This window comes from Procambarus clarkii, chromosome 51, assembly GCF_040958095.1.
Source record: "Procambarus clarkii isolate CNS0578487 chromosome 51, FALCON_Pclarkii_2.0, whole genome shotgun sequence".
NCBI classification, from domain to species: Eukaryota; Metazoa; Arthropoda; class Malacostraca; order Decapoda; family Cambaridae; genus Procambarus; species Procambarus clarkii.
The window spans coordinates 7,183,459-7,197,086 of NC_091200.1; the positions used below are offsets into that span (position 1 = coordinate 7,183,459).

Here is a 13,628-nt window from a genome sequence, read left to right on the forward strand (position 1 = left end):
ATAACAGGGGGAGGGGGGGGGGGGGGGAGGGGAAGGAACACCAAAACGCTATGCGTACTAGTGGCTTTAGGTATTGTATTTACTAGCTCTATCTTTAAATCAAACATTATGTTTGTAACTCATCTTCAATGTCTGTACCTTTACCTGAATAAAAAAAACCTAATCTAACCATGGCAGACCTCCCCACCAGGCACAAACAAAAAGAAAATAAAAACCTCGCAAGAGGACAAAGTACTCAGAGGGAACAGAGTCGGCCGCTGTTATAGGGAAAAACTAGCTGCGCAGTACCCCTCGCGCTCCTACCAGTGCAGAAACTACCACTTACTCCAAGGCAACAAGGGGGAGAACCCCCTAAAACACTCGGGTGGTCAATTGCCAAGCAGCAAAAGGCCAACAGAGGTAGACCCAAGGTTACTTGTGGAACAGGACCCCAAGCCCCTAGGGCGGTACTTACAGGGCACTCAGGGAAGGTGATCACATGCAGCCTGAGTACCTGTGAATATTACTCCCAACTCGCACGCCACCGTAAGAGCAGTACTGAAACAGAGGACAGCACAACAAGAATCCAGAGCTGGAGCCACACGACCATGCCATATACCATCAGCCAAAGAACAGGGATGTGGATCGCCGGCACGGTGGTCTGGGGTTCCCTTTTCCCCTTCTCGGGGAGGGGAGAGCTGCGCAGACATGCAGCACAGCTCGTGTGACATCATGCTTGTTTGCTCATTTTCATTTGGGGAGTTCTGTCCACTTGTTTGTCTATTTTCGTCGTTTTAACCAGAATAGGGGTTTGTTTTGGGGTGCTTACCTTTCTGGGTGTCTGTCCCAGTCAATGGCAGATATAGAATGCCTCAAAACCACATGTACATTCTATAGGCCATTTCTCCTCATGCCTCTCTGAAGGAGTCAGGTTCTGGCTTGTGGTCCCTGGTAGGCCTAGAACTCCACCCACATCGACTGATGCCAAAGTTAGGGATATCCGTATCAACCTGGATAGCTCCGGAGAGCCATAGGGGCTCCCCCCAGAAAACAAAATGTTGCTTGTGCTTGCCAGAAGCCAAAAGATATCAACATAAGCCAGCAACAAGGTAGATTAAATAATATGCTGTACCTGAAAATTGACAAATTAAGCCTGAAGAAGGAAGTCATATTTCTGTTCAGGAAGCTTAGGTTAATTTGGAAATACAGTATAACAAAATAACCTCAACCAAGAGTGGTGAAGCCAAGATTCTTAACACTTTGGTGCACCCCGCTCGCCACCCCTCAACTGTGCGATATGGGACCCAGGGTGTCACGGGAGTGCGCGTAAAATCTGAAAAGTGTATACTCTCTTCAACTTTGTCACCTTAATTCTCGCCCTACGAGATTAAATTTGGTATCATTGTGTTCGCAATAGAATTCTCTACAGCACTAAATGCATATAAACTCCAAAAGCCCGGCTAATTACCCGCAGCAAACAGAGAAAGTGCGAACGAGTTACCCAGGAGCGCAAACGCGATAAAATGTTTTCACTATTTTCACTCTGGTCACCTCAATTTTTATCGTAGGTCTTTCATTTTGGTCTCAATGGGTTCGCAATAGAATTCTCTAGAGGAACATTAGCATATCAAATAAAAAAACCTGGTCACGCTCCAACCGCCGACGAGTTGAAGACGGGCCACACGTTAGCCGCGAGTGAGTGCTCAGCCGCCTTCCACCTACACTCCCAATTCCCGCCCTTTTCAAGCCTTTCTTTCGCAATTTTCTTCCTGGAAGGGCCTTGTTCATGATCACTATCCATCGTGGAGTAAGTGTAGATAGTTTCTAAAGCCGCAGTAAGAAATATAGCCACGGAAAATAGGCGAAATGTTCACACGTTTGAGATGCGAGGGGAGGCGGCATTGGTCACAACAGTGGAGCGAAAGCAATGGGCCCACGGCATGTGCCAAGCCGCCTGAGGGCCACGAGGCTCAACAAGGAAAATGGGAAGACATCGGCGTGCATTTTAAAACCAGTCCCCCAAAAACTGGATAAAAACCTGATTTTTGGCGATTATTTAAAGTGGATGACGCAATGCTGCGTCATCCCCGGAATTACTGCCAGTAAATGGATGACGCAATGCTGCGTCATGCCCGGGCGAAAGTGTTAAGGAGAACATGAAGTTCACCAACACTAGCCAATAGTTATGTTATGTTCTTAATTTATAATGAATTTCATAACACTAAAAGAACTCACCGCTTAGTAAGTTCACTACAAGCTGTGAAGTGTTGCTGCCTCTCACGATCCAAAGTAGATTGGGTTTCTACTAGTCGATCTTGAAGGGATTGAAGGGCATGATTATGCAATCCACTACTTTCACTTGCACCTTCTAATAATCTGCAAGTTGTATGAATCAATACTATATTAATAAAAACATTACATAGAAATTTAAAACATACAGTACATACTAGATTTAGTATAAAATAATCCATAAGTATAATGAACTAACATAATATGAATCAATGACTGTCTACTCAATAAATATTGCCTTTTATTTTCAGCTTGCAGCTCTTTCAAAGCAGCATTTCTGGTTTCAGCATTGTGATCTGCCTCTTGCAATCTCACTCGCAAAACTGCAAATTGGCTGTCCTTAGCTCGTAATGACTCCTGTAAAAGAAAATCATTAGTTTACAGTATGTACATGACAAAAAAAAAAAAAAAAAAAAAAAAAAAAAAAAATGCAGTTCAGAGCCTTTGTATGAAATTCAGGCCTGACAAGCTAAACAGTAAAGCAGGTAACTGTTAATGCTTATGCATCATGTGATGAAAGAAGTGAGACTGAAGCATAAAGAAATCACAATAAGTTTTGAGCCGGTCTGCCGAGCGGACAGCACGCGGGACTTGTGATCCTGTGGTCTTGGGTTCGATCCCAGGTGCCGGCGAGAAACAATGGGCAGAGTTTCTTTCACCCTATGCCCCTGTTATCTAGCAGTAAAATAAGTACCTGGGTGTTAGTCAGCCGTCATGGCCTGCTTCCTGGGGGTGGAGGCCTGGTCAAGGACCAGGCCGCGGGGACACTAAAAGCCCCGAAATCATCACAAGATATAACCACAAGATATAATATATCTGATTTGGGTGGATTGCAGGTTATAGATCTTTATACAGATCTTTAGCATGCCATGGTCCATGGGTTAAGGCATGTGTTTGGGGTTACCCAGGATGCTGGTTTCATCCCATGGATGCTTAGAAAATGAGAATGGTACGAGTTATATAATATCCATAATGGGTTACCTGAATGATGCCAGGCTACCCCGAGGTGGCCCAGGCATTTCCCGCGAGAGCGCGGCAACACTGAAATGTGTATACCTGTACTCTCTTCAGTTTTATCACCTTAATTCTCATGCTACATCTTTCATTTTGGTATCAATTTGTTCGCAATAAAATTCCCTACAGGGGACAAGAACACAACCTATAGCACTGTATCATCCTTTGCAGATGACACTAGGATTTTCATGAGATTTGGCAACATAGAGGACACGGCAAACCTCCAATCAGATGTAGATCAGGTCTTTCTATGGGCTACAGAAAATAATATGGTGTTTAACGAAGATAAGTTCCAGCTCATGCGCTACGGAAAAATTGAAAATATAAAAACGGAAACCACGTACAAAACTCAGGCAAATCATAACATAGAACGAAAAGGCAATGTAAAGGATCTGGGTGTACTCATGTCGGAAGACCTTACCTTTAAAGAACACAATAAAGTAGCCGTCACAACTGCAAGAAAAATGACAGGTTGGATAACAAGAACTTTTCACACTAGAGATGCTATACCGATGATGATACTTTTCAAAACGCTTGTGCTCTCTAGAGTGGAGTACTGCTGCACAATGACAGCCCCTTTCAAAGCTGGAGAAATTGCTGACCTGGAGAGCGTGCAGAGATCCTTTACTGCTAGAATCCACTCAGAAAAACATCTAAATTACTGGGACCGACTAAAGAGCCTAAATCTGTACTCCCTTGAGCGCAGGCGGGAGAGATACATAATAATTTACACGTGGAAAATAATTGAGGGGCTGGTCCCAAACCTGCACACAGAAATAGCATCACATGAGACCAGAAGACATGGCAGGATGTGCAGAATACCCCCGTTGAAAAGCAGAGGTGCAACAGGTACTCTGAGAGAGAACTCTATCAACATCAGAGGCCCGAGACTGTTCAACTACACATAAGGGGCATAACTGGCCGACCCCTCACAGTGTTCAAGAGAGAACTGGATAAGCACCTCCAAAGGATACCTGATCAACCAGGCTGTGACTCATATGTCATGTGTTGTATGCAAGAACACTCAACGTAGAGAACGCAAGCGAAGATGCATCTCCACCTGGTGCGTTGAGTGCAAAGTTCCACTACGCCCCGTCGACTGTTTCGCATCATATCACACACTCGAGGAGTTCTGGGTGTGTTGATGGTGAATGTATATAATGTGTGATAGTGTGTAAATATGTTGTAATTATACATAAATGAACATGAAACATTGGAACAATGAGCAATATATATGAACACATTTGTGATGCATGTAACACAGTGTCTTGGGGCAGTACGGATATTCTACTGCCATAATATTGTGTATGTGTTCATTATACATAGGAATGGCAAGAAAGAACAAAACAAATGCATTTGGAAATGTACGCAAAATATGAACAAAACATTATTTGTGGCAACTCGCGCATGTTGAAGTTGGCGCGCAACTGGCTCCAGGAGTCTACGCCACAGGCGACCACCAAATCGTGTCCTCACACGCCATTTTCTGAACCCTATGGCGGCCAAAGTAAGTACAATTTCGATTTTTTTTTCTACATATATGTGATCAGGGAAAGGTACTTAACACTTTCCCGCTCCGTGGAAACTCGCGGTTGACAGGGGGATCGTGGCCCCTCCGTGCGGGTAAGCGCGCGGTGACACCCAAATGTGTATACTCGTTCCAGCTTTCTCACCTTAATTCTCGTGCTACGTCGCTCGTTTTGGTATCATTGTGTTCGCAATTAAATTCTCTACAGGTGTGTATAAATATAATGTCCAAAAGCCTAGCGTGACTCCCAACAGTAAAGCGTAAAGTCGGCAAAAACGCACAAAATCAGTAACATGTGCATTCTCGTTCCATTTTTTTACCTTAATTCTCGTGCTACGTCGCTCGTTTTGGTATCATTGTGTTTGCAATTAAATTCCCTACAGATGTGTATGAATAAAATGTACAAAAGGCTGGAGTGCCTCCCCGCAGAAAAGCCTAAAGTTACCCGTGAACGAGCACCATTTTGTACATTGCAACCTAATGTTGAACTCGTTCAATTTGATAACATCAAATTTCGTGCTACGTCGCTCGTTTTGGTATCAAATTGTTCGCAATAAAAAGGCGAGTATTTTAAAACTAGTCCCAGAATAATAGAGCAATAACTGGATTTTTAACAAATATTTTAATTCTGGATGCTCATCATCACAAATTTATTTATATCTTTCCAGTGTTCTGACATAAATGTGTGTTACATCTTTCATTTTGGTATCAAATTGTTCGCAATAAAACGGCGCGCATTTTAAAACTAGTCCCAAGATAATAGGACAATAAATAGAATTTTAACAAATATTTTAATATTCGGACAATAGGCCTATTTATAATATTTCAAGTATTTGGACATCAAGTTTCATGTTATATCTTTGATTTTGGTATCAAATTGTGTGCAATCTAAAGGCGCTTATTTTAAAACCACTACCAGATTGATCTGATAAAATTTAAATTTTTAAAAAATATTTTAATGAGTGACTCAGTACTGCGTCGTTGGAACACATTCAGTAGAAAAACGAGTGACGAGATAATCAGTCTGTGGAACCTCAAAGTGTTAACGTTTTCAAAAACGTAACAAATTTTTTGCCAAGAATTTATTTACTGCGCACAGGAGGGGGGGGGGTGCTATATTTGGAGCCCGAGCAGCACAATGCTTAACAAGTACCTTAACACTTTCACACTCTTGGCGCTCAAAAAAAAATAATACCCTAGATGCTTTCGGCGCTCCGCGCGCATACGCGGTAAGACCGAAAAAGTGTACACTCTTTTTACTGTCCTGATAATGATTGAAGGCGCACGTATTTAAATTTGGTATCACTGTGTTCGAAATAAAATTGTCTATAAGAACATATCTATAAAATGCCGCCAAACCATAAGGACTATCAACACCAAATAAAAAACTATTCAGATCACTCGCCAAGAGCGCCAAACAGCAACAAAATGTTTCCACTCTCTTAATGGTTGCGAAGCCTACAGTTGTCCTACATCGCTAATTGTGGTATCATTGGAATCGCAATAAAATTCTCTACACGGACATATGCATATAAATATAGATTCAATGTCGTAGCCCACCCAAAACAGTGTGGGAAGTGGCCGAAGTGTTACCTGCGGCAACATATCGGCAAAACTCGCTTTGAAAAGTGTATATTCAATTCACTGTCCTGACATTATTTGTCGATGTATGTATTTCATTTTTGTACCAATGTGCTCGCAATAGAAAGTTCTATAAGAACATAAGTATTAAAGGTCACATAAGGATGCGTTCGACCGGCAACATATATAAAAACTACGTCGATTACACTCGTCGTGTCAATAATACAATTGTTTTACCATGATGATTCACTGCCACGCCGTTTTCTTTTATAAGCTGTTCGGCTATTAGAGAAAACGTAAATTTCATGGCAAACATTTGTATACTATTCCCAAGTTGATCGGATAATAAATGGATTTTATACAAATATTTTTTCGATGGACTACAGGCGTCGTCTGTTATGCGTAAACGTAAGAAAATACGGTGATGACTCATGGATAATCCTAAGCGCGAAAGTGTTAAAATGTGGAGCATCAGATCACGAACTGTCATGTTTGTATAAGTTTGTCATGTGGGATATTTATTTTCACAGTTTTTACTGCAATGATCATGAAAAAAAAAAGGGATTCTCACCTGTAGATCCATTTCTCTCTGCTGCAATTCTCGTAACATTCTATCACTTGCTGACTGCTGGCTTAACAATCCTGACACTTGTGTCCTTAGGTGGTTTGCCTCTGAAGATATAGTAAATCCTGATAAATAACGAGTCATAAAATTTCATCATAAAACGAATACCTTATACAAAACCGAGATATTTTTTGTATAAGAGTGTTATTAATAAATCATAACTCTTTGGCTGCACTAAGAGATTGAGGTCACCTCGCAAAAAAAAAATTTGGAATGTAATAAGCAACCCTAAACCATATGCCTAGAAAAACGCTTCCAAAATTCATGTAATGTTTGACGAGGTCCTCCGACTTTTAAAACGGGCTTCTAGACAGAGTAAATTCAGAGTAAAGTAGAATCAAATGTTACTTCATACAGTAGCATCCAACATTGACAATTATGCTTTCATCACCCATCCACTAATACCTCATACCTGTTTATACTTGATATTTTTACATAATGAATGAATGATATTTTGAATGTTTAACAAGTTATGTAGAAGTTATGTACAATATATTTGGATATACTGAATCATATTAGAGTTAATTTACAAGCTCTGAAAGTGGTTTCTTTTTATATGTAAATGTTTTAATCCTTCTGATCAAGACTTGTCAAGCATTTTCTGCCCTATAATGATAAATGGTAAATATGAAAAAAGAGTATTCTTTTCTCTAATTAAAGACAAAATAAAAGATAAAACGGTGTCAAAATTCCTTGGGAAATATATGTTCAGTATGTTAATGGCCAGATACAAACACACACTTCAATAATTTTTGTATATTATAGTATATAATGATGATTAAACTATTATTTCTTGTTTTTAATCAATATGTTTAATGATTCTTCATGATACATATAGAAAGAGCACATCTTATTCTTATTATGTATGTGATGAAATGAAGAGAACCAAAAGAGAAAATATTTGTTTAGGTTACTTGGACCATATTAGCTATATCAAAATGGAGACAAAAATAATTTATTATAATTACACACTTGGAAAGAGAAGTTTTCTTCTAACTAGATATATACTGCATAAAATAAATATAAATGTAAAAATTAAGTTTTGTACCTTTATTTCAACCCTCAGTAGGAATAGGACCAACAAAACTTATGATGTAGGCAAAAATTTAACTTTAGCACTTGAAATATTTATTGTTGAAACATATTTGTTTTAATATTAGATAGTCAAAAAATATGAACCCACCTTTTACTGACAGGAGAAATGAATATTTCAATAGGTGTGAACAAAAAGATAGTACAATATATACTGTACTAAGTTATGTGCAGAAAATTTAATTGTTTAATCTAGTTCATTATTTCTAGGAAAGAGATTTGACCACAACACACAAATTGTAAGATAAGCTGCACATGATCTGGGTTAAAGCATACACAGACAAACAGACTCGCTGCCGGCGCCATTGCTAGCTGGCCACACACGGTTTTGTTTCCTGGAAAACTTAAGATTCTGAGCACCCATCAGCTCAAATCATCGCGATTTTGTGAGAAAGAACACATCAATATTCAAAGACCCAGATAATATCTTGTTTGGAGGAAAACAATGCCAATTTCGTCTACAATTGATAGAGAAACAATGTTGTTAATTATCTGCTGCCCAGCTGACTGGGTTTCTGCGCAACCCAGTACGCAGGTGACCCAAACTGTCATAATGCACTTGTCGCCCATGACCGATTTTTTTTTTTGAGGACCATATCACTGACCAGGTCCCTTAAGAGTCCTACCCTGAAGGGCGAGGCGATACTCTGAGGGCATCGCCACAAGGGGGGGGCACCTTAGAAGGTGTACTAAGCCTAACAGGGAAAGGTAGACCAAACAGCTCAATTAGGCGTTAGATATCCCTGATTCCACCTGGAGGAATCATTTTATGACCTCTGTTGGAGGGGAATAAATTTCTCCAGGCCTATGAGTGTCTCAGGCATTAGGTAGGGCAGTGAATCGGTCTTCACTATGTGGAGACTGCATGGGGAAGTCAAAGAAAAAGAGGCAATGGAGGCAGCTTTCAGATGAGGAGGAACAGTGGACCGAGGTGCAGCAGGCACTGAAGAAAACTGCTAATGAGGTTTCACCATGTGCTTCTACCAGCAAGACACCAGACATAATGGACCTAGAGAGGACAGCATCAGTCACCCACCAGCCAGTGTCAGGAAATGCTTCCCTGTCCACAACCCAGCCACAAGACAACAGTATGAGACAGGAGAGGACAATACCAGTCACATACCAGCCAGTGTCAGACAATGTACTTCTCATCCCCCCCTCCCCCACAGCCCAGCCACAGGACAACAGTATGAGACAGGAGAGGACACCACCAGTCTCACATCAGACTGCACATCTTCCAAAATAACAAGACAAGACAATTAAAGACAAGTTACGTGTTATACAACTTTGTGAAAATGGCCGGTCGACTTCAAGTGAAGTGAAGCCTGAGGCGAACCAAAGAGCTGATCATACAACAGGCCAATGAACACAGAAGGCAAGCTAAACTTGATTCTTATATGGTAAGAAAATCAAGTTAAGTGCCTTCAACCAGTGAGGCGTCACAGGCAAGCCAAGTGCCTTCAACCAGTGAGGCCTCACAGGCAAGCCAAGTGCCTTCAACCAGTGAAGCCTCACAGGCAACCCAAGTGCCTTCAACCAGTGAGGCGTCACAGGCAAGCCAAGTGCCTTCAACCAGTGAGGCTTCAGCAGCAGCTGGCAGTCAAAACTAACTTTGCTTAATGAACTGTACAGTAATTTTAAGTGTTAATTTTAGCGTTGTGTTAGTATAGGTTACGTAAATTGTCAAGAATTCTTAACTTCAAGATGTGTGGCATCAATCAAGAAGACAAACAACAACAAGGCAAGTTGAGGTTTCTACTTGAATATTTAATAATTATATGTGGCAAGACAATTCAAATTATGTTGTAACTTATACTACATTATAAAAATAGTTGGAAATGGTCACTTTTGAACTCAGAGGTGAAAAAGTACTATTATCCGGAACACATGATTATCCGGCTGGGGGTCCTTCCCATATAGTCCGGATAATCGAGTGGAGACAGTATATACAAGGTGTCTATAGGCCACTGCTCCTCACGCCTCTTTGAGGGGGGCCAGGTTCTGGCTCGTTGGTTCCCGGTAGGCCTAGAACTCCATGTACATTGATTGATGCCCAAAGCTAATACTCAGTATCAGCCCAGATAGCTCCGATAGAAGCTGAAAGGGCTCCCCCCACAAAACACATTAAATTTTGAGGATTGACTATGCAGAACCGAGTTATTTCTAGTAATGTTTGGCCCAGTAATTGTTTGTAATTACTTGAAATATACACAATTGTGAAAGAAAACAAACACGTGAATGCATAAAACCAAACCATGTATGAGAGTGCAGTTGGTTTACAACCGAAAGGTTCTGGGTTTGACTCCTGCCGCAGGACAAACATTTGGGCTTGTTTCCTTTCATCTAATGGACCCGTTCACCTAGCAGCAAATAGGTACAGTACTTAGAAGTAGGCAACTGTTCTGGATTGTATCCAAGGAAAGCTAACCTGCAGACATTTTTGAAATTCTTAGATCTTATCTAAGAGTTTATTGTTTATTGAAGATACCGTATTTTCAATAAACACACTACAAGAAAACTAACCTTTTTCAGCATCCTTGGATCGTCGAAGCACTTGACTCATCTCTTGGTTAAGACTTGTAACTTCTTTTCGCAAGAGACTTGTCTCACTATCTACCGAGCCAGTCATAATGCCATTACTGCTGTATTAGAAAAAACACCAATGAGTTTATTAGCATGAAAATACAGTACTGCATCTTTATGGGGCAAATAAAAAAAACAGCGTTGAATGTAATGAAACGCCATTTTCTGGGTGAGACCTGGAGGCTTACCGGAGCTATACCGGGCTGATGTGTATATATATTAGAACGTGGCAACAGTCAATCGAAGGAGTTCTAGGCCTACCAGGGATCAAAGCCAGAACCTGACCCCCTCAATAGAGGCATAAGGAGCAATGGCCTAAAGACACCCCCCGTGAAATTGGAAGCAGTCTTTGTCTGCCATCTACCAGGTAAGCACCCAGAAAGGTAGGAATTCCAAAACAAACTTCAGTACTGCTGATCAAATAATTTGCAAACCAAAAGCCGAACTAGCTACAGAAAGCTCAAATCAAAACCAAGGAAACAAGTATGACGTCACCACAAACACAAACGAACGTCCTCCACATCCTCTGCCCCTAAAGAAAAGGAAAAGTACAGGAAGAAGACAGCAAAGAAAGGGCCGCTGGTAAGACCCAGAAGCCTTGGCAGGAGGAACAGGCTCGAAAACCTCCGTTCCCAACCCGAACGGGGCAGCCCCTGAAGCCGCCCGAGTCTCAGCCCCAGCTAAACCCCGCCCCGACCCCGAAACCCGCAGACGGTCAGGAGTCGGGAACAGGGAGAAAAAGGGGCGAACAGCATCTAACCAAAACAGGGCAGCCCCAGGGCATCCGGGTGGGAAACCAGCCTAGCACGTTACAGCAACCTAAACTGAGCTTGCAACGCGGATGCCGCCTGTACTCTGAACAGTAAGGACATCAGGAGGGTACTGGAGAACAAGCAGAGTACTGTACACAACTTGCAAGACTCCGGGTCAAGGTGTCAGTGACCCAACAGGCAGCATGACAGAGGTAAAAGTGGCGACTGTCACCCTGAGACGAGGGCACAGCAACCAACGAACCCGTATAAGACGGGATGAAACCCGGAATACACATCCAATGGTCCACCTAGCCCCGCCAGGATTTTCCAGGACCTGTAGGCTGACTGCTACGGGAAGCCCAGGCAAGGTGTTGCTAACCGGTTAACACCCAAAACTAACAAGGGGTAGATGCCAACACTGAAAACCCCTGCGCCGTGTACAATCACAGGGGCCTAGCAGAGGGCCACCAAACACTACCAGTGGAACTATAGCCACACTAGGCAGACCCCCACCAGGCAATGAAAATATAAGAAAAGAAAACCCCCGCAAAAGTACACTGTCCCCAGAGGGACGGTGTACGCCAGCATAATACCAGTCCCTACCCAAGGCCAAACATGGGCCCCAAGCCCCAGCTGGCCCCAAGGGCGAGGCAAATGTCAAGCAGCAAGAACCTCTATGGGAATGGTTCCCGAACACCCCAGGGAAGATAACCCTGTCACGCAGGGGCAGTACTTAGGGTGCTTAGAGAAGGAAGCCCCTAAATGCATGCTTCCCCCTTCCCCCTCCTGGGGAGGGGGGAGCTGCACAGACAGCGGCGCGGTGATGTGTGACGTCATACTAGTTTGCTTGTTTTCTGTTGAGAAGTTCTGTCCACTAGTTCGGCTTTAGGTAGTAATTTTCACCAGAACAGGGGTTTGTTTTGGAATGCTTACCTTTCTGGATGCTTGACCTGGTCGAAGGCAGACATAGAATGCTTCCAACCATACGGGGGTTTCTATAGGCCATTGCTCCCCTTGCCTCTCTGAGGGGGCCAGGTTCTGGCCGTGGTCCCCGGTAGGCCTTAGAACTCCATACACATGACTGATGCCAAAGTCTGACATTAGCATATCAGCCTGGTAAAGCTCCAGGGAGCCGACAGGGCTCCCCCCAGAAAACATGAGTTTTTTTAAAAACAGCGCCATCTGTTGGATGTAAGAGCAACACATGCTGTAATCTCCGAAAGTTCTTCACCGATTGTTTTGAAATTTTGACACAACATTGCATTCGAATAGGCACATCTTTTTATATACCTACTGTATGGATGCTACCCCTGTGACAGGTAACAAACTGCACAGCTGGTAACAAATTGTTGAAAAACAGCACCATCTGTTGCACATAATAACAACATGCATGCTATACTAAATATGTCACAAATTCCATTTCAATGTTTCCGATTGCATTGATAAATTTTATTTTTAAGATTTCGATTTATTTTGTTTTTTATTGAATTATTTTGTGTGACACTGTGTTGGAATTGAGCTGTGTTGTCTACCATACCGTTCATTTCATAAGTACAGGGGTACCTCAGTTTAAGAGTTTAATCCATTCCTGGAGACAGCTCGTAATCTGAAAACTCGTAAACCGAAGCTAATTTACCCATAAGAAATAATAGGAAATGAATTAATCCGTTCCTGACTACCCAAAAACCTCACGTCAAACTAAATTTTATACCTAATTCATCTAAATCTACACTACAAAATTATGTTCAAGTTATTACTTACCCTTGCTGATGACGCTGTTGATGTATGGAAAATGGTGAGGAGGGGGGGGAGGAGGAGGCTGAGAGGTGTTACTGTTTGGAAGGGGAGTCCCCTTCCATTGTAACATCAGGCAGTGAGGACCTCTCTGGGGTGCACACACTGGCACGTTTTGCCTGCATACCACTATGTCCTGGTTGTGGCTCACTGCTTGATTTTCTCATAACAAAGCGGTCCATTGAAGATTGTTTTTCCTTTCTTCGCAAGATTTCTCTGTAGTGAGGCATCACATTGTCATTGAAAAGATTTATGCAACGGCCTACTACAGCTTTCTCTGGGCGAGTCGTTTCAATAAAAGTTTGCATTTCTTCCCACATCTGACACCACTTCTTAATGGTTGTGGAAGGGACATTCTGTACTGCCTCATCCTCCTCCACTGGAGAAACAT

The 13,628-nt window shown here is 42.2% G+C and overlaps 1 protein-coding gene across 5 annotated transcripts in view; it reads right to left on the bottom strand.

Moving 5' to 3' along the window:
- LOC123774617 (golgin subfamily A member 5) overlaps nucleotides 1–13,628 on the bottom strand; it is a 42,427-nt gene that overhangs the window by 16,599 nt on the left and 12,200 nt on the right. For 4 of the 5 annotated variants that reach the window (XM_045769093.2, XM_045769089.2, XM_045769091.2 and 1 more), the window contains 4 exons: nucleotides 10,632–10,750; nucleotides 6,963–7,063; nucleotides 2,507–2,625; nucleotides 2,215–2,355 (listed from right to left, as the gene is read on the bottom strand). In XM_045769093.2, coding sequence (XP_045625049.2) covers nucleotides 2,215–2,355; nucleotides 2,507–2,625; nucleotides 6,963–7,063; nucleotides 10,632–10,750 — 480 coding nt within the window. The remainder of the gene's footprint in view (nucleotides 1–2,214; nucleotides 2,356–2,506; nucleotides 2,626–6,962; nucleotides 7,064–10,631; nucleotides 10,751–13,628) is intronic. The other variant, XM_045769092.2, reaches the window with a different exon arrangement.